Source organism: Erpetoichthys calabaricus, chromosome 7 (assembly GCF_900747795.2).
Source record: "Erpetoichthys calabaricus chromosome 7, fErpCal1.3, whole genome shotgun sequence".
Lineage (NCBI taxonomy): Eukaryota > Metazoa > Chordata > Cladistia > Polypteriformes > Polypteridae > Erpetoichthys > Erpetoichthys calabaricus.
This window is the reverse complement of record NC_041400.2, coordinates 194,421,476-194,448,908: the sequence shown is the minus strand read 5'-3', so window position 1 is coordinate 194,448,908 and position 27,433 is coordinate 194,421,476. Positions and strand designations below refer to the sequence as shown.

Below are 27,433 nucleotides of genomic sequence, written 5' to 3'. Positions count from 1 at the left end.
TGTTGGATTTTATATATAGAATAGATTAGGTTAGTTGGTCCAAATACTTTTGAGTCCCTGACAATGGGGGGGCCATATATTAAAATGGCCGTCACTCCTAAACGTCTCAGACGATGTTTTTGTTAAACCCTCTGACTTCTACACTACACTTCAGTCGCGTCCTGATTTCTTCCTTTCAAATCCATTGTGGTGGCACACAGAGCCAAGATGGTGTCACTGGTCCAGATACTTACGGGCCTGACTGTATTAGTAGCCGGTCTAGAGGGCTTTGAAGAAGACCACCCCACCCAACAGGCAGAAGGGCTCAGAGGAGGTGACAAGTCCAAGTTACGTCGACTGTGTGATGTTAGTCCACCGAGATGAAGCGGTGTGTGTTTTTTTTTTTAGTCAGGATGGTGTTGCCCGTCGACTTCACGTTACATACACGACTTCAGGGGTTGCTGTGGTCTTCTTCTTTACACTTTCCGGGACGTCTGTGACTGCGTCTTGTGCAGTTCTGTGGTGCACACACACACACACACACACACACACGGTGTACTATTGATGGTTCATTAATGATTAGCGGCCATCTTTGAGGAAAGAGAACCCCATGGAGACGATGAGGAGCGGGCAGGTGGGCAGACACTGCAGAGACCACAGCCAGGCCTGCACTCGATCGCAGTCCACCTTATTGGCCAAAGTGCCACCCACTAAAAGTTACGAGAAATAAAAACGGGAATTTTACTCATCTGCTCTAACTGGGATTTGGGAAAAACAAGTGCTATCAAGAAGGTAATGCTGGAGGGGACGAGACCAGGCCCACCATGGATGGCCATCGTTTGACTAATACTGCGTTACAAGGCCTATGGGAAGCTGCCTCTCCCGCCACGGGACATCCCTCAGATTTCCACAAGTGCATCGTGAGTAGGAGAGCAGCTGACGGAGAAGCCCTTGTGACCTCCTCAGACTGCTGCTGCTCGGCCACGACTGTCCATTCCACTTGCATCGACGCCACTCTGTCTACATACAAGTCCTCCTTCTCCTCTTCCTCCTCCACTTCTTTTCTTTTTTGTGTCCATTTCATGTCCCCAGTGATGTTCCCCTCACTAGCAGAAGTCGAGGAGGGTGGTGGTGGAGGCTTCTGCTACCCAACAACACACCAACCGCCTACAACGCCCCACCTCTCCTGCAGTCCTTGAATCGATCATCGTCGTCATCGTCGTCCTTCTCCCGTCTCTGAAAGATGTCCGGTGTCCTCCTTCAGGTGGCCTTGCAGGACTCGCAGCAGCGGACGCCAAACTGAGGGAGCTGGCAGAGTTTCAGCTGCTGGACCTTCTCACAGTAGATGGTGGTGTCGCGGCATTCAGCTGGAAGACAGCAGGGACACAAGTGAGGATGGGGGGGGGGGCACTAAGCCTCAACGTGAAAAGAAGGAAGGGGGCTGTAACTTTAATAAAGTCGCGAAGCGCCTGCCTTTAGTGAAGTGCACCCTACAGAACATCACAGGTCAACAACGAATGGCGCGACGTCAAACAGGGAGACGGTGGGACTGAGCGGGCTGAACTTTAGTGTACTTTAGGTTATTTACTGTATAGAGCATAAAAACACCCAGTGACTGACCAATGGGAGTTACAGCCATCACAATAAAGAAAGGAATAAAAATCAAGAAATAAAACTTATAACAGCAACTAATAAATAGAAACACACCACTAAAACATCTAAAAAGCCAGAGTACACACAAGTGGGGCTTTAGTTTGGATTTACAACATTCAGTGGTGGGTCGGGGATAATCAAACATGGAGGGGAAGAATATTCTGCAATTTGGGCCCACTTATGAAGAAATCACAGCCACCTTTACAGCTCAAACGACAGCGCGGGACAGAAAAGAGCAACCAACCTCAGAGCTCTAAGAGGACAGCAGGGACATATGAGGTGAGCTGGAGAGAGAGAGAGTGAAAGGCGCTATATGAGAGAGAGAGAGAGAAAGATAGTGAAAGGCACTATATGAGAGAGAGAGAAAAAGAGAGAAAGATAGAGTGAAAGATGCTATATGATAGAGAGAGAGAGAGAGAGAAAGATAGTGAAAGGCATTATATAATAGAGTGATATAGAGAAAGATAGAGTGAAAGGTGCTATATAATAGACAGAGAGAGAAAGATAGAGTGAAAGGTGCTATATAATAGAGTGAAAGGCACTATATAATAGCGAGAGAGAAAGATAGAGAGAGTGATATAGAGATAGAGTGAAAGGCGCTATATAATAGAGAGAGAAAGATAGAGTGAAAGGCGCTATATGATAGAGAGAAAGAGTGAAAGGCGCTATATAATAGAGTGAAACGTGCTATATAATAGATAGCGAGAGAGAAAGATAGAGAGAGTGATATAGAGAAAGATATAGTGAAAGGTGCTATATGATAGCGAGAGAGAAAGATAGAGTGATATAGAGATAGACTGAAAGGTGCTATATGATAGAGAGAAAGAGAGTGAAGGTCGCTATATAATAGAGTGAAAGGTGCTATATAATAGATAGTGAGAGACAAAGATAGAGTGATATAGAGATAGAGTGAAAGGTGCTATATAATAGAGAGAGAAAGATAGAGTGAAATAGAGAAAGATATAGTGAAAGGTGCTATATGATAGAGAGAGAGAGAAAGATAGTGAAAGGCACTATATAATAGATAGAGTGATATAGAGAAAGATAGAGTGAAAGGTGCTATATAATAGACAGAGAGAGAAAAAGATAGAGTGAAAGGTGCTATATAATAGAGTGAAAGGCACTATATAATAGCGAGAGAGAAAGATAGAGTGATATAGAGATAGAGTGAAAGGCGCTATATAATAGAGAGAGAAAGATAGAGTGAAAGGCGCTATATGATAGAGAGAAAGAGTGAAAGGCGCTATATAATAGAGTGAAACATGCTATATAATAGATAGCGAGAGAGAAAGATATAGAGAAAGATATAGTGAAAGGTGCTATATGATAGCGAGAGAGAAAGATAGAGTGATATAGAGATAGAGTGAAAGGTGCTATATGATAGAGAGAAAGAGAGTGAACGGCGCTATATAATAGAGTGAAAGGTGCTATATAATAGATAGTGAGAGAGAAAGATAGAGTGATATAGAGATAGAGTGAAAGGTGCTATATAATAGCGAGAGAAAAAGATAGAGAGAGTGATATAGAGATAGAGTGAAAGGTGCTATATAATAGAGAAAGATAGAGTGAAAGGTGCTATATGATAGAGAGAAAGAGAGTGAAAGGTGCTATATAATAGAGTGAAAGGTGCTATATAATAGATAGCGAGAGAGAAAGATAGAGTGATATAGAGATAGAGTGAAAGGTGCTATATAATAGAGAGAGAAAGATAGAGTGAAATAGAGAAAGATATAGTGAAAGGTGCTATATAATAGAGAGAGAGAGAAAGATAGAGTGAAAGGTGCTATATGATAGAGAGAAAGATAGAGTGATATAGAGAAAGATAGAGTGACAGGCGCTATATAATAGAGAAAGATAGAGTGATAGAGAGAAAGATAGAATGAAAGGCACTATATAATAGAGAGAGCGAGAGATAGTGATAGAGAAAGACAGAGAGAAAGAAAGTGATAGAAAGATACAATGAAAGGCACTATATAGTAGAGTGATAGCGAGAAAGACAGAATGAAAGGCGCTATATAATAGATAGCATGAAAGGCACTATATGATAGATAGATAGAGAGTGAGAAAGATAGAGTGAAAGGTGCTATATAACAGAGAGAGAAAGATAGAGAGAGAGTGAAAGGCACAATATGATAGATAGATAGAGAGAGAGAGTGAAAGGTGCTATATAATAGATAGACAGTGTGAGAGGCACTATAAGATAGACAGAATGATGTGCAAGACACCATATAAAACACGGTCACTTCTAGGGTCCTCACTGACCCGTATCCAGAGTACAGTGACATTCTTACTTGCCTGCGCTACTCCACACGCGTCACGCTGCCACGCTCAGGCCCACTTACCGCTCTCGCAGTGCCCGGTGTTGCAGTGCTGCCAGTTTGCGGGTCTCGGCTTCCAGGAGCACAGCTGCTCTCTCCCTGCCTTCCCGCTGCGGAGGTGAATGCACTCGACTCGCCTGGTTTGGAAGCCAGAGGTCCCACAGGTGGCGGTGCACGGCGTCCAGGAGCCCACCCTCCATTGCAGGTTGCAGGCGTCGGTGGTGCAGTTCCGGCTGATGGGAGGTCTGCAGGGGACACAATGAAAAGAGAAGAGATGAGAGTTTGGCGCGCTTTCCTGTCTGCAGCACTTCCAATGAAATCCTTTAAGGCTAAACAGATGAAGATTGTTCAGTTTAGAACGGCGGTACCTCAATTGACGGATTACAAATAAGAAATGCCTGTCAGCTGCTTTCAATTTGATTTACAGACAGGAGCCCAAGAACTTCAGGGTGGTTCAGTCTGTTGGCAGGTGAACAAGAACCACAGGAGGAATTCATAAAAACATTTATTCAGGGCTGATGGATGAATAACAAAAACTTTCATTTCCCAACATCAATATTCATCAGGATGTGAAGACTTCACAAAGCACCCAGAACTTCCTCCCCATTGCCACCTTATACTTTAAAGAGCCGAGGAGTCCTGCCTTTGAAGACTTGTATTTTCCATTGGAACCAGAAGGTGGCAGCACTACTGGACACGCACACCTGAACATACAGCAGGCTAACACACAGCTACTGATTTTAGAGTAGAGTTGGTCATTTTGTATTAACAGACATTTTTCAGTTGCTGATTAGTGGATTCGACTCGACTGGGTTTAGGAAAACGGGACACCATTTACTCCGAGATCCTCCTCCAGCACTAACACACATCATTCGATGTCATTGTCACGTCACTTGAATTGCAGTCTACTGTGCGTGAAAGTCACTGAGCCACCACGAGCCTCTTTGTGCTCTGTTTTGAAGCGCGGATTTAATGCTGTCAACCAAACACACTGAATTGCATTATCGCCGTTACTTTTGAATACGACTCATTGTTACTAAAACATTTAATATACAACAATGTAATACCTGGCTGTGGGATCAAGTGAATCAAAAACGTGACATGTCCCACCTTTCACATCCATTAATTTAGTCGGCGAACGCACCGGACTGTCAATTCACGCTGTGGCAGCGCCATATAAATGCCATCTGATTTGCTTTTGTCTCTTAGCCGTCCTCAATGTCAGCCCTGCTGCCACCTATGCACCCTTAAAATGGTTTGGGGGTTAAAACTCAGGCAACATTGGGCAGACGGTCGTAAAGAAGACCTTTGAGGGGGCGTGGTCTGTTGCTGTGGTTTCCAAGGGTTGTCATGGAGAAAGGACGCCAGGATACACTTAAAGGCAGCGAACAGCAAGAAGGAGAAGAAAGACAGAAAAGCGACAACACACACTGATAAACGGGACAGAAAAACGGCAAACGTCGACTATTCACGGGCATCGCCTGCTTACGGAGGCGGCCACCTTCAAGAATTTGCCAGAGAAATTAAAGTGGATGAGTTACGAGCGATCCTCGCTTATCTGGGGTAGCACGTTTTTAAAGTGTATCACACTGAACAAGTCAGGTCAGGTCAGGTTGGGGGGCCATGCACTGGTACAGCGTGTTGCCACACCCATCACATGAAAATACAGCTCAGGATCCTGGTTGGCAACCCCCCCGCCAGTCTAGTTCCACCCATCTATCTGCAGCAGCCAGGTGTTATGTGGGCGTCCCCTTGGCCTGATCCAGCCACTCGGGTCCTGTGAGCCGGTAATCGTAGTGCCGTAACTGACGCTCCCTCCTAATGCAGGTCATGTGCCTCATTTGGGACTCCATGAGCAACACAAAGTCAGACCAGCAGGACCCAAGGACCCTCCGAAGAGACACACATGAAGGAGTCCAGTCTTCATCTTAGGTCTATGGATGGTGTCTAAGTCTCTCAAACAGGGAGCACCAGGACTCTAAAGACTTGGACCTTCGTCCTTCTGCTGATATCTGGAGCGCCGCACACCCCTTTATGACCTCATGACCCCCCCATGCTGTCCCAATCCGTCTACTGGCTTCATAGGAAGAGTCACCAGAGACGTGAATGGTAAGTAAACCTCTCGATGACGAGGTTGACACTCTCTCCGCAGACCGACACACTGCTGATGGCCATGCCCAGGAGGTCATTAAAGGCCTAGATGTTGGTTTTTATCAGGACCCTCGCAAGCCCAGACACTCGGACCACTCATTCAGTCTCTTGAGACCCCTGGTCAGAGCCTCCATTGACTCCGTGAACATCACAGCATCGTCAGCAAAGTCAAGATCCGTGAATCTCTCTTCGCCAACAGATGGCCCCCAACCGCTGGACCCCATGACTCTGCCCAACACCCAGTCCATGCCAGCATTGAACAGAGTAGGAGCAGAACACACCCCTGATGGACCCCAGAATCAACTGGGAAGCATTCAGAGGTCCTGCCTCCACTTTGCACAGCACTCACAGTACCAGTGTACAGGCTGGCCATGATATCCAGCAACCTCTGGGGGATCCCGCGAATCCTCAGGACGTCCCACAGGGCAGCTCGATCAACTGAGTCGAATGTTTTACGAAAGTCGACAAAGGCTGCAAAGAAACTCTGCCGATATTCGCGTTTGCCCTCGTTGAGAACCCTCAATGCCAGGATGCGGTCGATGGTCGACTTCTTAGGCGTAAAACCAGACTGCTCCAGTCGCTGGTAGGTGAGCAAGTGATCACGGATCTTATTGAGGACAACCTTAGCGAGGACCTTACCTGGCACTGACAGCAGTGTTATCCCCCTGTAGTTACCTCAATCCAGGCCATCGCCCTTCCCTTTCCAGACTGGGGTGATGAGTCCCGTTTTCCAGTCGATTGACGACCGTCTCCCAAATGGAAGCAAAGATTGCCTGCAATGCCAGGAGGACGGCCTGACCACCAGCCTGGAGATGTCCACCCAGAATACCACAGACCCCTGTAGTCTTCCCTCTCCTCAGCTGGTTCAATGAGACTGGGGGGGTTCACAGCTAATTGGGGGATCAGCCTCAAGAACTGCAGACCCAGAGATGTCCAACGTCACAGGATCAGCTTTAAACAGCATATCGTCTCTCCAGAATTGAATGTGCTGTGCGTATAAAACGTAGTGAATGTTAAGTAAAGCTTACGTGGGTTTGTCACAACCTCTAAGTTTAGAAAGTAACTGAAGCGTAACAAGAAAACGTCACGTTTGTACAACAAACCTTTTTTGCCTTTCATTCTGGGTGTGCAATAACTTTTTTCTCTATTTTCAAAGTTAACTATTTCTTTGCTTTGAATTTTCACTAAACTTTTTTAAAAACAAACTACAGGACTGAGAAAATTCTTTTGTTACGCATTTGACTCGTGGTGGACGCTGCCTTGCCAGCTCAGTAGCTGCTTGATTTGAGGAAAGACGCAGACGTCCTCTGTTCGTTCACACGGCTCACGTTCTGCGGTCAGTAACTCAGGTTTAGGTCTGCACACAACTCACGTCCCATTAAATACGTGCGACACAAACGTCACAAATCTCGACATCGAATTTTTTTGGATGACTACAATACTTTCCCCATACTTCATATACGAGAAAGTCAGGGAGGTCTAATATGTTGAGATTCATCAAAATCTCGACATCAAATTTTTCAATGATTACAATACTCTGCCTACACTTTGTATACGAGAAAGTAAAAATCAAGTGTGACATATAGTCATATGAAAAAGTTTGGGACCCCCTCTCAGCCTGTGTAATAATTGACTCTCCTTTCAATCATAAAGATAACAGTGGTCTGTCTTTCATTTCCTAGGAGTACTGCGGTGTTTTCCGAACAAAGATTTTTAGTGACGCAGTATTTAGTTGTATGAAATGAAATGAAATGTGAAAAACTCGCTGTGCACAAATGTGGGTCCCCTTGTCATTGTGCTGATTTGAATGCCTGTCACTGCTCAATGCTGATTGGTTGGATGAGCTCGTTGACCCTTGAACTTCATAGATAGGTGTGTCCATCATGAGATATAAAGGTATTTAAGGTGGTCAATTACAAGTTGTGTTTCCTTCCCTTTGACTCTCCTCTGAAGAGTGACAGCATGGGATCCTCAAAGCAACTCTCCAAAGATCTGAAAACAAAGATTGTTGAGTCTCCTGGTTTAGGGGAAGGCTACAAAAAGCCATCTCAGAGGTTTAAACTGTCAGTTTCTGTAACTGTAAGGAATGGAATCAGGAAATGGAAGGCCACAGGCACAGTGGCTGTTAACACTAGAATTGCCAGAGCCTACGAAAAAACTTGTAGATCCGGTCCACCTTAAATCGCTTCTTAAAACCTTTCTCACCTCTCCGCCAGCGTCTTTTGTCATCTAAATGTACTGATAAAGACAAGCTGCCAGCAGCCGGCTATTCCATCCCCCCAACGATTTAGAACGTAAACGAGCTTTTCCCAGCTAATGCCTTGATTGATTATCTGGGAGTGAAGTGGAGTTTTAGAGTAGAAATAATAAGATTGTTATTTGGAACACACGCATTTCATATGTGTTGCATTTCTACAGTAATCTGTGTAAACACATTGTTAAAACACAAACGGTTTACAATATTCTAGTAGCAAATGACAAAATGTAGGCATAAACTATATAATGTATGAAGCCTGAAGTCCAAATATCACTTTCACAAAAGGTACAAAAAAAAAGCCACCGCCAAAAAAAGCCGCCTTAGTGTGTGACATTGACACATGTTAGCTATCATTGCTTCCGTGGCGCAACAGTATCAGTTGCTGACTGGGAATCCAAAGGTCGCGAGTTCAATCCTGCATGACTCCATTTTGAGAAGTGTTCTTATTTTCACTATTTTAGAATAAAAAGATACATTTGATTTCAGTCTGTAACAGCCGGTGTAATTTATGATATTTGTAAAGGTTAGCTTTATTTTTTTTTTAAATTCACTTTTCATTGTCTCAGTCGCGTTCAGGATCCATCCCTACCGCCCCCCACCTGACACTGCTGTTATCACATAAAGACGCGCTATAGTTCTGCAGTGTATCACGATACATACGACCGCGTGTTTTTTTCCCCCAGTATTGCCAGTCCCCACGTGTTGCTGTATGCTGTTTCTTTTGTACTCCAGGACATGCAGAGGAAAGCATAGTAAAGAGCAGTAACTTCAGCGCTATATGCAATCATCAGACACTCCCCATCTGATACTGCTGTTTTCACATAAAGACGCGCTAAAGCCCTGCAGTGTACTTGTGACTGCATTGTCGTACCAATGCTTGCGAACTGAAGTGTCTGCATGCACTTTTCGTGGCATTATACGTGTATTTTTTGAGCATGCCCATGTAGCTCAAACACAGGAATATGTTGATGTAAAAGTATAACAAAACAAGTGCACTTTTATTCAAGACTATAACCGAAGAAAAAAGAAAGCAAGTTACAGTAGGCGGTTGATATGACAGCTTGCGTGGTGGAATGCTAAGAACTGCTGATTTCCATTCTGTGCTATATAACTGTTAACATTTGAATCTGATGATTGCATATAGCGCTGTCTTGTTCAGTGTGCGCGAGAACATGCAGGTGGCCAGTTGCTGAGTGCTACAACGCACATTTTAAAAAAAGAAAGAGACAAATATATGTGACGTTTTGAAGAAATCATTTTATGACACGAATAGTACCAATCAGAAAACATCGTCAAAGTAATGCAATATTATTTGAAAACGAACAGCGTCAGATCGGGTGTGAAGTTATACTGGCGCTGTTTGAGTCAGATCAGAAGCTGAATAAGCTGAACAAGCTCCTGTTCTGACTCTAAGTAAAAAAGCATGAATTAATCAACAGAAATAACCGCAATTGACATTTTAAAGTTAACGATTTACAGTGCATACCAATTTATAAATTCAATGTCCGTTTGAGGAAAAAAAAAAAAACACTTCAGTTCAAAGCTGGGAATCGAACTCACGTCTCTGTAGCACGGAAGGGCAGCTGTGCTCCAAGTCAGCAAACCATAGCGTTAAGCCACGGAAGCTGTTGTATCATCCTTGAACCTTTTGTGAAAATGTTTATTTGATGTTTGGACTTCAGGCTTCACAGATTCTATAGTTTATGCCTACATTTTGTAACATTTATTACTAAAATATGAAAAAGTTTCTGTTTTAGCAATGTGTTTACACAGATTACTGTAGAAACGGAACACGCATGAAATGCATGTATTCCAAATAGCGATCTATTATTTTCATTCTAAAACTCCAGCAGTTCAGTCACTTCCAGATAATCAAACAAGGCATGAGCTGGGAAAACTTAGTGAACGTTCAGCGACGGTGGGGGATGGAATAGCCGGCTGCTCGCTGCTCCTCTTAATCGGCACATTTAGAAGACAAAAGAGAGGTGAGAACGGTTTTAAGGTGGGCTGGATCTACGAGTTTTTTCGTAGACTCTGGTAATTCTAGTGTTAAACCCAGCAGGTCTGGCAGGCCAAGAAAAATACAGGAGCAGCATATGAGTAGGATTGTGAGAATGGTGACAGACAACCCACAGATCACCTCCAAAGACCTGCAAGAACATCTGGCTGCAGATGGTGTATCTGTACATCGTTCTACAATTCAAACATCTGTATGGCAGGGTGATGAGAAAGAAGCCCTTTCTGCACTCATGCCACAAACAGAGTTGTTTGTTGTATGCCAATGCTCATTTAGACAAGCCAGATTCATTTTGGAACAAAGTGCTTTGGACTGATGAGACACAAATGGAGTTATCTGGTCAGAACAAAAAGCACTTTGAATGGCGGAAGAAGAACACCACATTCCAAGAAAAACACCTGCTACCTACTGTCACATTTGGTGGAGGTTCCATCATGCTGTGGGGCTGTGTGGCTAGTTCAGGGACTGGGGCCCTTGTTAAAGTCGAGGGTCAGATGAATTCAACCCAATATCAACAGATTCTTCAGGATAATGTTCAAGCATTAGTCACAAAGTTGAAGTTACGCAGGGGTTGGATATTCCAACAAGACAATGAGCCAAAACACAGTTGGAAATCTACAAAGGCATTCATGCAGAGGGAGAAGTACAATGTTCTGGAATGGCCGTCACAGTCCGCTGACTTGAATATCATCGACAATCTATGGGATGATTTGAAGCAGGCTGTCCATCAAATTGAACTGAACTGGAGAGATTTTGTATGAAGAATGGTCAGAAATACCTCCATCCAGAATCAGACACTCATCAGAGGCTATAGGAGGACAGCGTCGAGAGGACAAAAGGAGGCTCAACTAAGTATTGATGTCATATCTCTGTTGGGGGGCCCACATTTATGCACCTGTCTAATTTTGTGATGATGCATATTGCATATTTTCTGTTAATCCAATAAATTTAATGTCACTGCTGAAATCCTACTGTGTCCATAAGGCATGTCAGATATTAAAAGGAAGTTGCTACTTTGAAAGCTCAGCCAATGAGAAACAAAAATCCAAAGAATTAAGAGGGGGTCCCAAACTTTTTCATATGACTGTATGTGCTGCATATAAATAAGCTACTTGGAGCAGGTCTGAGGGCAGGTGGGCAGCACAGAGTTTAGAGTCCAGACAACCAAGGGGTAGAAGCTGACCCGTAGTAAGGGGTCCCACACAACGCTGTACTCTTTTTAGATATGCTTCTTTCTGAAGATGTTTTTAATGGAGGACAGGGAGGTCTGAGTGATCTTTTCTGCTCTATGCTCTACCTGTTTCAGCCGGAGACGTTGTAATTCCAAAACCAGACAGTGATGCAGTTGGTCAGAACTCTCTCAATGGTGCCCCCAAGAGATTTGTTGAGATTTTTGTTTAAGTCTCGAGACACTGCTGCGCCCCTTATGGTCCACGGCGGCAGAGTTCACCGACTAAAGTAAAATCAGCTGCCAGGTGCGCACCAAGGAGTTTACTGCTCTTGACCAGTTCCACCAGTTTGTAACATGGGAATGGAGAAAAGGAGTGAAGCCAATCAAAGACTTTAGGTGGAGTGTTTCATTACAAGGACAGCTAGCCAACCAAATGTGTGTAACGTCACATGTCCTGGAGCACTCGCATGGAATGTCAACATAAACATCAGCCCGTCTAAAGGGCCGAGGAGAGGAACGACTGAAAAGATACGACAGATAGGGCGGCGTTAGAGGAATTGAGGTAACACGTCAGAAAGAAAGAGAGGAACTGTTTCATACTGATGTCGAGAAACGATTGCGCTGACCACTGAATTGAAAAGCCGCCCAGGACAACATTCACCCTTGACATTGCTGATTTTCAGTAAGCTTTTCTAAGATTATATTACGACTTCTGCAGTCCGTTTTATTTTCTTATTATACTTTCCCTTACTGGTCTTATTATACTTTTTGATAAATGCCACATTGGTTTCACATTTCTATAATGTGCCTTTATATCTTGAGCGACTGAAGTAAATATGAGGGCATCTGGCAGGGGAAGATTGCTGCTTTCTTGCCCACAGGGTCATCATGGCTGAGAGGTAGCAGATCAACAGAAGAACAAGAGTGACAGAAGTAAGACCCTGATGGATGGTAAGTGGCACATAAAAAATAGGGTGTTGAGCCTTCATGTGTCGCGGGGACACCCGTATGTCTATTAGTGCTGGTGACAGCGAGTCCCTATATGGAGCACTGAGAAGTGACAGGCTTGAGGCATCACTCATCACTATGTTGGATATTACAGAGTGACTGGCAGTAGGGCATCGCTCCATTATTGTGTGACTAAGATTTGTATGTGTATGTGGAATACTGCAGAATGACTGGCAGTAGAGTGGCACTCACGTACTTGTGTGACCAGGATCTCTGTGTGTGTGTGTGTGTGTGTGTGTTAGTCGTAAAAGTATGGGAGCAGACAAACTAGTTACAAACCTGGTACATCTCACAAATCCCAAAGTGTGGTGTCAGGCCGCACTTATACACTGAGCACTTCTTACACCCCAAAACAGAAAAGGGAAGTGAATGAAAATTCTGGATGCCATTACCTGGGCAGGCCACTGCAGTGACTGGCTGGTACCGGGATGCCAGTCTTCATCTGGCAGAAGAGCTGTCGGTGTTGTGTTGACTGTCTCAGCCCAACGCATTGTCCATTGCACTGTGAAAAAAAAAAAAAAGGAAAGTTAGTGACAGCAATTGTCACACAGGACAGTCTGATCACAACTACCATACATACGACAGTTAAATGTGTAACATTCAGCCTCTAACAGGAACGACACTTGCATTTCAGATGTATGGAATGCCACCGCCATCTAACTGTACTGGTACTCGGCCCCTTTTCCCTGCACCCACTAATCCCAAAAAACAATGATGGCAAGAGCAGTACATTAGAACAAAAAAAACAAAGGTGTGTTTTTAATATTTGTAGCCCCAATAGATTTCAGGGTGCCATTGGTTTAGTTTAATAAAGTTTTAAAAAATTGAATCGTGGTATGATAACATGTTGAGCACAGCCATTTTTTTTTTAACAGTATCTCAGTTGTGATTGGCTGAGTGAGGATCTGAATCCTGTATCTGCAATGTGATTGGCTGGGAAAGAAGGAAAGGCGGGAGACTTGAAAAGACCTGGGGCCTCATGTATAAAAGGTGCGTACGCACAGAAATGTTGCATACGAAAGTTTCCACGTTCAAATCGCGATGTATAAAACCTAAACTTGATGTAAAGCCACGCAGTTTTCCACGGTACCTCATACCCTGACGTACGCAAGTTCTCTGCTCGGTTTTGCAGACTGGCGGCACCCAGCGTCAAAGCAGTGCTATTGTTCCTGTGTGGTTACCCTTTCTTTCTTAGATCCACATTCCTGACGTGGCTTTATAAATACACTAAAACTAACTGCATATTGTTTATTAGTTTAATGCATCCGATTGTAATTAACCTGTAGCAATATAATGGTCCAGGGAATAGCCATAGTATTCCAAATACCATAACTGCTTTAGATAGATAGATAGATAGATAGATAGATAGATAGATAGATAGATAGATAGATAGATAGATAGATAGATAGATAGATAGATAGATAGATAGATAGATAGATAGATAGATAGATAGATAGATAGATAGATACTTTATTAATCCCAGGGGGAAATTCACATATTCCAGCAGCAAAAATATTAAATTAAAGAGTAATAAAAAATGCAGGTAAAAAAAAAAAACAGACAATAACTTGAATAATGTTCAACGTTTACCCCCTCTGGTGGAATTGAAGTTGTTGTTACTCTCACTGCACCTTCTTCTCCTTTCAGCTGCTCCTGTTAGGTGTTGCCACAGCGGATCATCTTTATCCATATTACTCTCACTGCACCACTCTGAGTATTTATATCACTGTATCTGAGTGTGAATCACAGCTCTACAGCAGCTGATCAAAAAGAGAATTCTTGGGATACAGCATCAAGCACATGCTGCCTCAGCTATGCGCACAGTCTATTTGAATTGCTCTCATACAACAAACGCTTCAGAGCCTTTCCTGTACGGACCTTGCGGTTCACAAACAGTTTCATCCCAAGAACTCTAAACGCACTGAATCAGTCCATCAAGTGCTCCTTGTAGACCTGTTAGTACTTATAAGTACAATCACCTCACTGTAAACTTGTGATACAGTTATAATATTACACCACCTTAGCCACTTTATAAAGTGCGTATTTACATATGATGACAATATAATTTTAAAGATGAAATGCAGCAAAATATGTTTATTATATTAAACAGATAAAACTGTAACTTTAACTACATGGTGCCGCAGCGCTAGCGAGGACCTGGCGCTCCGTTCACGGATTGTTCCTGCCCCGCGTTGTCTTTTTGCTGTTGCTGACGTGACACTAGATAGATAGATGGATAGAATAATTAAACACGTACTACGAAGATATTTCAATGTTCCTTAAAAGTTTTGAAGAATCGGCATTCTAAGCTTACCGATGGCTTAATGTCTATTACAGAGCTGATTGTGTGGCGATTGGTTACTTGGAGAAAGAAAAGTAAGGACAGGAATTGGAGGTTAGTACATTTGAAAGAGACAGGACTGCTACAATAAAGTATTTCATCGAAGGTCACGCACGGTGCAACAAGCATCTTGCGTGAGACATGAACAATCACTGCGCCACCGTGTTCCCATGTTTAATAACACGCTTTAACTCCTATCATCATGAAAATGATATCACGTGTACATCTCAGTATTTTAATTATTCAGAGAGCTGTAATATCACGAATGTAATGGATTCCGTGTCCTGTCAGAGGAAGAGAAAGCCTGGAAGGACGTAGTGATTCACACACAGAGCACATAGAAGATCAAATACAAAACAAAGTATTTAACGTGCTGCTTTAGTTACGATGGGATTTGAGAAACTAGTAAATTAAATGATTTTAAGATGAAGTTTATGATGTTCTACTGTAATGACGAACGTGATTAAAGTGGAAGTTTCGAGATTAAAGTTGACATTTCGAGCTTTTTTCACACTGTGTGCCTGTTTTTTTTTTCTCTGTACCCTAATAAGCTTTCATATGACACTCAGACGGTGGGCTACGACTCACCTTTTCACGTCGACTTTGATATCTGACAACTTCTTTTTTTATTTCGGGCACTGTGCGACTTTGTGAACTTGAGCTTTCCAGTTTCTCTGACACGCTATGTCACTCGATCAGCTTCCTTTTCTTGATTATTCCACTGTTTAAACCAACAAATAGTACGTTTTTCTTGCCTCCACTTGGTATTCGCTGAAATTCTTCTATTTTCCCTCGTGCATTTGTCATTGTCTTTTCACAGCAGGCTGAGCTTAAGGGCTATTTATATTGATTTGCATATTCAAAGAGGTGTAATTCTGGGAGGAGTTGAGGCGGGACAGCAGGCACGTGCACGTGCGTTAGTGCGAGGCAGGAACAATCCGTGAACAGAGTGCCAGATATTTGCTACCACTGTCCACCGTGTCCTCACATGTTTAATTTTTAACAATATAGATTACTTAAATTCATTTGAAGTTTTATCTGTATAACATAATAAACATTTTGCTGCATTTCATCTTAAAAATGATATCGCCATTATATGTAAATACGCGCTTTATAAAGTGGTTCAGGTGGTGTAATATTATAACTGTATCACAAGTTTACAGTGAGGTGATTGTACTTATAAGTTATAACAGTTCTATAAGGAGCACTTGATGGACTGATTGAGTGAGAGTTCTGTTTCTGAACCGCAAGGTCCGTACAGGAAAGGCTCTGAAATGTTTGCCGTATAAGAGAAGTTCAAATAGACTGTACGCATGGCTGAGGCAGCATGTGCTTGATGCTGAATCCCGATAATTCTCTTTCCAATCAGTTGTTGTACAGCTGTGATTCCACACTCAGATACAGTGATATAAATACTCTTGAGTGGTGCAGTGAGAGTAATATTGAAAAAGATGATCCGCTGTGGCAAACCCTAACAGAAGCAGCTGAAAGAAGAAGAAGAAGAAGGTGCAGTGAGAGTAACAACGCTAAAGTAGCTATGGTATTTAGAATAGTTTGGCCATTCCGTGGACCATTACATTGTTACGGGTTAATTACAATAAGATTCCTTAAACTAATAAACAATATGTGGTTAACTTCAGTCTATTTGATAAAGCCGTGTCAGGGATGTGTATCTAAAAACGAAAGGGAACCCACACTGGAACAAAAGCAGTGTTTTGACGCTGGGTGCCGCCAGTTTGCAAAACCGAGTGGAGAACTTGCATACACCAAGGATTGAGCTGGCATGAAAATGTGCATGGCTTTACATCAAGTTTAGTTTTTATACATCGCGATGTGAGCGTGGAAACGGAAGTACGCAACATTTTTGTGCATGTGCACCGTTTTTACATGAGGCCCCTTGTCACATCCATTATTCAAAGTTTGCCTCTCTTTTTTCGGCAAACATAAAAGCCCCGCTTATAAATTTACCAGCACAGCATTTCTCACTGTTGGACCAGCAAAACTTCTGAATTTGGGACTTGTCACCGACCTAGTGTATGTAACCTGGTTTGGGTCACCAACCGGCCCTCAGCATCACATCCTCCAAGATGGCCCTCAATATGGGGACTCCACGGGACAGAGTGTTGGGCACCCTGCTGTGACTACATGTAGACACAGTTTTCAGTCCATCAGTGGATCTGCTGGTGACACCAACAATGACGAGATGGCCTACGGAGGAGAAGCAAAGTTGGGCAAAGACAACAACGTGGACATCAGGGTGAGCAAAACCGAGGAGCTGCTCAGAGACTTCAGAACTCACACTACACTGTCATCTACACTTGATAGAGTGGGCAACTTTAAACTTCTCGCGGCGACCATCTCTAATACTCTTTTGTCAGAAGGAGGGAGTTGATGGCGGTAATGGACTATAAACAGTTGACAAAATCTGCCGTTATGTTTTAGTTGGACTCTTGTTTGCTAGAAGGACAGTCAGCTTCATTGATTTGCCTGAGATTTCCCTGCACTCACGTGAGTGGTGAGGAGCAAACAACGGCAAAAATGGCATCCACATCTGGTGAGAGATCGAAACGAATGAGCAAAGAAAACTACTCCGTGGACTACACTTTGCAGATCATCGCTGAATTGGACTCTGACTCATTGGACTCTGATTTTGATACAAGTGATAGAAAACAAATGTGAGGTGCTAGCAGCAACTGACCTGGCTACGGTGTAGCTGTGCTACATGAACGTATTTTGTGGCGAGTTGTGTCTGTTGTAGCGTTGTCCCATTTATGTAGTCTATTGTGTGTCTGTTTAAATAATTGCCCCCGGAAACAAAGGGAAGGAGAACGCTGTAGGACTGCCACTTGCAATGACAAGAGGTACAAACCATATTGCGACTGCTGCTGCCACTCCCCGCCACGCCATGCAGCACCGTTTTATGTTGATTTCTGTGCGAAACCATTCTTCTGTGAGTTATTCAGAAAACTGCATTTATTGGAAAGAGTTAAGTTGTGTACAACAGATTCCATTCTTTTGTCAAAAAGGCCCCCCAGCACCTCCACCTCCTCAGATGCCTGAGGGCACTTTATATTTCTCTGTCTTGTCTCATGATCTCCCCTAGGTGACAGTAGTGGGGGTCCATCCCTACTGGCCTCATCACATCCTGCTGTGGGCACCTGCTTGGCTCACTGCAGAGAGTGGTGAAGGTGGCACAGAATATGACTGGCACCCAGCTGCCTTTTCTTCAGGACAGACACAACACCCTCTGCCTTAAAGAGGCAAGCGAGGTAAGTAAAGATGTCGGCCACCTCGCTCCGCTCCTTTTCTCAGTCCTTCTCCCCACTGACCAGTAGCTTCTGAGATGGTTTTTACCCACAGATTGTAAGGCTGCTGAACATCCAATAATCAGAGCAGATATTAAAAGATATAAAAACAAATCTTTTCATCATTGTTTGCTTACCTGGCCCCAAGCAGACATGGTCCATTCTGCACACGACATCCTGTTACAAGGTTGTAGGTCGGTGGGCCGCTTCCCCAGAGATGTACAGTTTTCAGCAGGAAGGGTCACGGACAACCCGTCTGCTGTCACTTGGTGGCAAGTGACCCTCCGACTCTGCACCCCACCTCCACAGGTCCGAGAGCATGGCGACCAAGGCATTAGGAGCCACCTGAAGAAGAAGAAGAAGAACCCAAAAAGCAGTTTGGAGTTTCAGGACTTTTCATTGCAATCCATACAAAGAAAGACTAACCTGCTTACCATTAATATACGTAGAAAAATGAGCTTTTTCACAATGATGTGAAAAAGTAAGTACACCCCATGAAATGCTTTTTCGTTTTTAATATACAGTGGACCCTTGACTTATGAACTCAATTCGTTCGCGATGGCTGGTTGTAAGTCAAGACTATTTTTCCCATAAGAAATAATGGAAATACCCATAATGCATTCCGAACCTCCCACAGCACTATCACTTGTTGATGGCTGATCCTTTAACAGATCTGCATTTATATCCCTAGCTTTTTCACAAATTATAGACTCAGATAGGCTATCGCCTGCCATCTGCCTTTCGTTTATCCACACTAATAATAGCTTTTCTACCTCGTCTAACACTGTTGATCGTGACTTATTAATTTGAGTAACACCTTTAGCCACACAAGTTTCCTTATATAAATCTTTTCTTTGTAAAATTGTCGAGATGGTGGATTTCGACATGCTGTACATATTAGCGAGATCGGTCACACGAATGCCACTCTCATATTTCCGCACAATTTCCTTCTTCGTTTCGATTGTGATCGCTTTCTTTACCTTTGTTACCTTCTCTTCCTTCCTTAGCTTCTTCTCTAGCTTTTTTGGGGCCATTTTGATAGCAATTATCGAAATAAATCATATAAATCACTGTACTGACCGAAATTACGTCCACAAACACACGTATCTGGGCTCCGACTGACGCTTACGAACACTCTCGGCTGTTTGTTCACAATCGCACAAGCGGATACATTTGACTGCATTCGGGTCGTAACTCAAGACTTTGGTCGTAACTTAAAACAAAAATTTTGGTTGTAAACCAAATTGTTCGCATGTCAGACCCTGTCGTATATCGAGGGTCGACTGTATGTGGGACTAACAAAGATTTGATCTTCATTGAAACATCATCCATAGATAAAGGTGATGTAATATAACAAACATCAGGCCATTCTATTTTTAATTTATTATTTGCACGTCATGTTGTTACACTGTGGACCCTGAGCGTTGCAATTTTGTCTACCTGTATACTTGTATATGGTTAAGATGACAATAATGTTCACTTTGACTTGACATTTACATGTTCTACTCCATTGCCTAATTTCAATAAACATAAATTCAATTTTTACATGTGGCAAAAGTAAGTGCACCCCTTTAGTTACATAATTGGTGCACAGACAGTATCACAGGGATGCCTTGCACTTTGAGCGATTCTAACTTTGAATGTTCCAGAGGGGACGGCACAGTGGCGCAGTGGGTAGCGCTGCTGCCTCGCAGTTGGGAGACCTGGGTTCGCTTCCCGGGTCCTCCCTGCGTGGAGTTTGCATGTTCTCCCCGTGTCTGCGTGGGTTTCCTCCCACAGTCCAAAGACATGCAGGTTAGGTGCATTGGCGATTCTAAATTGGCCCGTGTGTGTGCTTGGTGTGTTTGTGTGTGTCCTGCGGTGGGTTGGCACCCTGCCCGGGATTGGTTCCTGCCTTGTGCCCTGTGTTGGCTGGGATTGGCTCCAGCAGACCTCCGTGACCCTGTGTTCGGATTCAGCGGGTTGGAAAATGGATGGATGGATGTTCCAGAGGCCGAAAGCTAAATTCAAGAGAAATTCAATCCAGAGTTTGAACGAGGCTTCTACGATCAAACTGCGCGCAAAGTGAAAAAATACAGCAAGAGATGGCGCTTCTGCAGCGGGTAAACATTGTCTGTTGTGCACCAGGGTCGTCTCTTCCTCTCACTGTGAAAAGCATCTCTTGTGTTACACCTGTGTGTTTTCAGTGCTTTATTTTTAGTTATTACCCTAACCCTAAACCTAACCCTAATTTCTGTGTTAGTTAGTGTTCTCTTATTTTGAATCTTATTTTAATTCTTAGTCTTTTTTTCTCTTTCTTTATCATGTAAAGCACTTTGAGCTACATTATTTGTATGAAAATGTGCTCTAGAAATAGATGTTGTTGTTGTTATTAGAACACTCTAGACGAGAACAGGCCATTCAGCCCAACAAAGCTCGCCAGTCCTGTCCACTTATTTCTTCCAAAAAAACATCAAGTCGAGTTTTGAAAGTCTCTAAAGTTTTACTGTCCTCCACACTACTTGGTTGCTTATTCCAAGTGTCTATCGTTCTTTGTGTAATGAAAAACTTCCTAATGTTTGTGTGAAATTTGCCCTTCACAAGTTTCCAACTGTGTCCCCGTGTTCTTGATGAACTCATTTTAAAATCACCGTCTCGATCCATTGGACTAATTCCCTTAATAATTTTAAACATTTCACTCAGGTCTCCTCTTCATCTTCTTTTACTTAAATATTTCTTTGTATTATAAAATGAAATCTTGAGACGAGACTTTTTGCCAAGAGATGTTTTCAAGTCCCGCCCTCCTCTCCACCATTTCCGGTTCATGGCCCACGCCCTCGGTCCTCTCACCTCTCATTGGTGTGAATGCTTTTGTCAGACACAGTTCCTGCGCTCTCAGCTCTTATAAATTTTTACATTTTCCTCACTTTAAGTTCCCAATAAAAGAAGACGTATTATGTCCAAATCTTACTGAAGAATTTCATCCCAAAAAGTTATCAACAGAAAAAATGAATACACGGGCAATCCTAGCAGCGAGAAACAATGAAGTCATACAAACTAACGCCAAAATTGTTGATCGGTTACACGGCCAGTTGGTTACATGCGTATCAATAGACTCTGCTGAAACAGTTGGTGGTGATGGTACGGAAGATGAAAACATTAACTTACAATATCACGAAGAATATCTACAACCGTTAACACCGTCTAGTCTTCCACCGGCCGAATTACTGTAGTAAGAAGGATGTATTGTTATGTTATTGTGTAATTTATGTCTTAGTGATGGGCTATGCAACAAAACCCAAAATTGGTCAAACAATTCTGACATGTAAAATTTAACAGGAGACAAGAAATGTAATGTAGTACATCTTCAAGGGATAACGTGAGACACCAAAAGAGACACCAAATATTTACGTTTTCCTCATTTAAAGTCATTTATGAAAAGTCCTCAGTTTCATCCTTTGAAGAAACTTTTCTGGATGGTATTTTTAGACATACTTGTTTCCTTCAATGTAGTCTTTTTCTGGACAATAATTTTAAACGTTCTAGATGAAATGTCAATGACTAAGTGAAGAAGAAAGAGCAGCACGTCGAAAAGAGACCCAAAAGCGTTGGAGAGAAAAGAATTCAAAAAAGAACAATAATAATCTAAGTGCAAATTCAGAAAATAAGGAAAGTAATAGTCAGCCCAGACCAAGTGGAATTGAAATCCTAACAGCAGGGGCAGAAATAAAGGACAAAGAGTAGAAGACAAAGTATAGCGTCATTCAAAAACGTTAGCACGATACACACGCAGAGCAGGTTAGAGATTATGAAAGTACTAAAATTCAAAAGTCTCAAAAAACTGATAGCAAAGGTCGCATTAGCGCAAACAAACGGAAATTATTACTCCGTGAAATAACGGAACAGCGAAAAGAGATCAAATACATGGATATCAAGTCAAGATTCAAGATTCAAGAGTATTTCCTGTCATTTCATCCATATACAATAGTACTGCATACAGTGAAACCAAACAACGTTCCTCCAGGACCAAAGTGCTACATAAAACACAGGACAACAAAGAATCCACGACACATAACATAAAGATGCATAATATATAACAAGGTGCATGTGAGTCAAATGTGCAACACTGCAGAACAGAACACATACGTCAGATATCAGTCCGGTCCACGAGTGTTCAGGAGTCTGACTGTTCCACATTCTGCAGGTGACGGCCCGAATGTTTCGGTACCTTTTTTCTCAATGGCAGGAGTGTAAACAGTGAGTGTGAGGGGTGTGTTGGGTCATTCACAATGCTGGTGGCTTTGTGGATGCAGCGTGTGGTGTAAATGTCCATGATGGAGGGAACAGAGACACCAATGATCTTCTCAGCTGTCTTCACTATCTGTGGTAGGGTTTTGCGATCATCTGACCGTACAATTTCCAAACCAGACAGTGATGCAGTTGGTCAGGATGCGCTCTATGGTTCCTCTGTAGAATGTTGTTAGAGTAGCTGCTGGAAGATATGACAGAAGTATGCAGCTCTTGTTCAGATTTAAACTTTAAGTCGGAGACTTGTAGATCGTCAAATTCGTGTTGACATCAGGGAAAAAATAAAGTAGTGTTTCTACCCAATGAAGAGGCGTTTCCACGAGAATTAAAAGATTTGTTATTTGGTGAAAGTGAAATCCACAAACACTACAGGCAAAATATTCGAATCTACAATAATCTTTTCGCATCATTCAATGCTCAAAACATAGATTTACACGATTCAGGACCATACGATATGAGAATCTCTGGTCCCGCAACAATTAAAGCGACGACAAGTTTAATTTCAAAGAAACCACAATTTGGTCAGGTGTATAATTTATGATCACGGAGATGCGATGTAACACAGAATCGAAAGAGTTAAACGATCCGACGTACTAGAAATTCTACAGCCAATAATGGATACAAATCCATATGTCCAAAAGTATCGCACTTTACACGAAATATCTCAGACAAAGAAGTTTTCTTGGATTTCCATATGAATCCGAAAGATCACACTCGCATATATAATAAACAAACATGTGACGAATTGTCAGTGATAACAGTTTTGAAAGACAGAAGTTAAAAAAGTATTTGTGTGTTAATTTCAAAGCCAAACAGAACGAAAACGCATTACGCAATGAATATCTCTAACGCAACATGAAACAGAATTTACTTTCAATTTATGATGTCTGACTATTTTTTACTATGGTTAATTACTTGGTGTAATGTAAAATAGTTAGCTGTATTATGCATATGCAACAATTTCCGTGAAAATAACAATCTGTTTAAATCGTACATCTTCTGCCCCATACGTGAATGGCAGAGTGGCTGGCGCATAGCGCCTGCGTAGGGGTTGGCGGGGAGGACCGGGGGATCAAGTTTGGCCAGAGCGTTACCTCCCCCTGGATGCTAGATGGCAACCCCCCCCCTGGGCTGCAGCGGTGCCTCGGACACCCGCAGGGCATCATGGGAGTTGGAGTGTGGTGCAGCCCTGTTGGGATCCACAGGCGCCGCCAGGGGGGTGTTGCAGCAGGAGCTTCTGAGCCCTTATGGGCAGTTCAACCAGCCCACCCGGAAGTGCTGATGGAAATGAGTCATCAAGCACCTGGAGCACTTCTGGGTAACGCATAAAAAAAGGAAGGAGGAGGACAAAGCCTGCCGGAGGGAGAGAGGAGAAGAAGGAAAGAGAAAAGAGAAGGAAAAGTGTTGTGTTTTATATTATATATATATATATTGTGACGGATGGCCAGGGCCCCTACCCCGCCGGCTGGGAAGACCCTTCGACACTTGGTCCAGGGGAATTGCCATGGGCTACACACTACTTCCCCCAGAACGCTTGGTGGCAGCCCCACTGGGTTGCATCATGGCCACAGGCATGGGACTTCGGAGCTCAGCCTTGTTGGACTCCGTTGCCATCGCCGGGGGGGTGCTGCATGGCTTAACGAGCCCATGTGGCCTGGAAAGCAGCCATACCCGGAAGTGTAGCCTGAATTATGTTAATTATCACCTGAAGCACTTCCGGGTGGGCTCTATAAGGAATCAGCAGCCACCACTCCGGGAGGCAGAGTCAGGAGGAGGCAGACAACGTTTGTTGGGAGGAGTGGTGGTGAAGGCTAGTGTGTTTTGCTTTGGTGCATTTACTTTGTGCTTTTGGGACTGTGCTGTGCCTGTGGGACACGGGGAAGATGTGCCCCACAGGTGAAGACAATAAATTTGTGTTATTTTTACACATGCCTCCCTGTCTGTTTGTGCCAGGTCGGGCACCATATATATATATATATATATATATATATATATATATATATATATATATATATATATATATATATATATATATATATATATATATATATATATATATACACACACATATTATATAATAGATAGATATAGATATAACCCTTATCTATTAACAATGGCATCCAAGAATCCAAGAAGAGTGTGGAAGCAATGAAGCCTGAGAGGAAGGTTGTAGTATCGACAATTGAGGTGAAAAAGGAACTTACCGCAAAGCACGTTTATGGAAGGTGACCCCCTACCAAACAGTAAGCCAGCCACACGGGACATCTGCACTCCTCACTAAGGTCCAGTAAATGCAGTTTTCATTTCCTTATACAGTACTGTACTTTATTTTTTCATGTTTTAATTTACTATTTAGGGCATTTAATTGTGTTATTTTCACCTTAAATTATGTGGAAGTATGGAGGTGTTTAGGAGAGACGGCAGTGGAGTTTCTAACCAGATTGTTTAATTGAATCTTGGAAAGTGAGAGGATGCCTGAGGAGTGGAGAAGAAGTGTACTGGTGGGCTGATATTTAAGAATAAGGGGGATGTGCAGGACTGTAGTAACTACAGGGGGATAAAATTGATGAGCCACACCATGAAGTTATGGGAAAGAGTAGTGGAAGCTCAGTTAAGAAGTGAGGTGATGATTAGTGAGCAGCAGGATGGTTTCATGCCAAGAAAGAGCACCACAGATGTGATGTTTGCTCTGAGGATGTTGATGGAGAAGTTTAGAGAAGGCCAGAAGAAGTTGCATTTTGTCTTTGTGGACCTGGAGAAAGCAGATGACAGGGTGACTGAGAGGAGCTGTGGTGTTGTATGAGGAAGTCGGGAGTGGCAGAGAAGTATGTAAGAGTTGTACAGGATATGTAGGAGGGAAGTATGACAGTGGTGAGGTCTGCGGGTGGGAGTGACGGAAATGGGATTACATCAGGGATCGGCTCAGAGCCCTTTCTTATTTGCAGTGGTGATGGACAGGTTGACAGATGAGATTAGACAGGAGTCCCCGTGGACTGTGATGTTTGCTGATGACATTGTGATCTGTAGTGAGAGTAGGGAGCAGGTTGAGGAGACTCTGGAGAGGTGGAGATATGAGAAGAGAGGAATGAAGGTCAGTAGGAATACCATAACAGAATACATGTGTTTGAATGAGAGGGAGGTCAGTGGAATGGTGAGGATGCAGGGAGTAGAGTTGGTGAAGGTGGGTGAGTTTAAATACTTAGGATCAACAGTACAGAGTAATGGGGATTGTGGAAGACAAGTGAAAAAGGGAGTGCAGGCAGGGTGGAGAAGAGTGTCAGCAGTGATTGGTGACAGTCGGGTATCAGCAAGAGTGAAAGGGAAGGTCTACAGGACGGTAGTGAGACCAGTTATGTTATATGGGTTAGAGACGGTGGCACAGGAGACAGCATCTTTAACTCTGCCACCTCCAGCTCTAAGATTCACATTGGGTGTGACAAGGATGGACAGGATTAGAAATGAGGACATAAGAGGGTCAGCTCAAGTTGGGAGACAAAGTCAGAGAGGCGAGATGGTGTTGGTTTGGACATGTGCAGAGGAGAGATGAGGGGTATAATGGGAGAAGGGTGCTAAGGATAGAGCTGACAGGCAAGGGGAGAAGAGGAAGGCCTAAGAGAAGGTGGTGAGAGAGGACATGCAGGTGATGGGTGTAACAGAACAAGATGCAGAAGACAGCAGGATATGGAAGAAGATGATTTGCTGTGGCAACCCCTAACGGGAGCAGCCGAAAGAAGAAGAAGAAGAAGCTGTTTAAGTTTATCGAAATGGGAACTGTTTCAGGTCTGGGAACGGATAAATTCACTTTCCATCATTTCTAATGGGGAAAACTGATCTGAACTTCAAGAAATTCAGAGGTCAAACAGCCTCCTAAAATGAATTAAGTTTGAAGTACGAGGCCCCACCGTACTGTACTTTGACGACCTTGCCTCCCCTCTGTGTCCACAGTGTGTGCGCCCTTTTAGTGACATAACTGTCTCGCCTATGTGCACATATCGGGGACTTTACGGAGCATGCACCCCTTACCTTTCATATACAGCACAGGTAATGGATTTACCAGCTCACCATTTCAAATTATTTAGTGCGGGAGCCTCGTGCCACCCTTTTCGGCTGCCCATGTCGCCCATACCTAATTTCATCCCTAACCATTAAATTTCAATCAACTAAGCATCTGACCAAAGACGTCCAAAAACTGCGGCACATGAGAATTTTCTCAACCGCTTGCTGCTAAAACGCTTAGGTGTGAATTGTGTCATTTAAAACAACGGCAAGTCACTTTACCAACAGTTCAAGAATGTTCTGGTCTGGCAGAAAAATGCTAGAAAAATGCTTAGGCGTGAATAGGCCAGTTTATAAATATGTAATGGTGGAGATCTTCACACTGAAAAAAGACAACTGTTAAGAGTACCTGGGAGGACAGTCCCTCACGTTGCAGGCAAGTGGCTCCACAGATGGTTGGGGCACATGGTGGCACATCACTCTGTCAACTTCGGTGCCATTAAAGAGGCATCTGAGCCTGGCAGACCGAATGCCTTTATTGCCACAGGTGGCGGAGCATGGCGGGGTGTCATCAACTGACCACTGGTGACCTAAACAAAGGCAGAACATCACAGTGTTGAGAGACATTGGCTCGCTTCTCCAAAGAGACGTCATCTATTCATCTACTAGCAGATGTGAGTCTCGCATTGTCGGGCTTCTCAGTGGAGACTTTGGCAGGGTGAGCCTTTTCAGATTCTTGTTTTTGTCAAATAAAATCATAATGGATATGCTTAGCACAGATATAATAAAATTAGGCACTGGGTTAAAAATAATAATTAAAAGAAAATAGCCAGAAAACAAACAAGAGGCGCTATATAAATATAATGTGTTATCAATATTATTTAAATTTTTCATGTATGTGTGTCTCTGCGGTGGGTTGGCACCCTGCCCAGGATTGTTTCCTGCCTTGT

At 43.1% G+C, this 27,433-nt stretch overlaps 1 protein-coding gene across 1 annotated transcript; it reads right to left on the bottom strand.

Annotated features, from left to right (window-relative positions):
- Positions 1-27,383, bottom strand: LOC127528812 (ADAMTS-like protein 1). The gene is made up of 5 exons (XM_051929938.1): positions 26,893-27,383; positions 18,338-18,545; positions 12,947-13,056; positions 3,975-4,195; positions 1-1,346 (listed from the first exon to the last, which is right to left on the bottom strand). The coding sequence occupies exons 1-5, from the start codon at positions 27,135-27,137 to the stop codon at positions 1,240-1,242; spliced, it is 891 nt and encodes a 296-aa protein (XP_051785898.1). The 5' UTR covers positions 27,138-27,383; the 3' UTR covers positions 1-1,239.
- Positions 27,384-27,433: the final 50 nt, after the last annotated feature.

Bases quoted from the DNA above. Each gene is read 5' to 3' on its own strand.
- LOC127528812 (XM_051929938.1), bottom strand. From the start codon at position 27,137: ATGACGTCTCTTTGGAGAAGCGAGCCAATGTCTCTCAACACTGTGATG. The intron at 18,546-26,892 runs GTACTCTTAACA...CTTCTTCTTCAG, and splicing joins GTGAGGGACTGTCCTCCCAG to GTGGCTCCTAATGCCTTGGT. The intron at 1,347-3,974 runs GTAAGTGGGCCT...GCTGTCTTCCAG, and splicing joins CACCGGGCACTGCGAGAGCG to CTGAATGCCGCGACACCACC.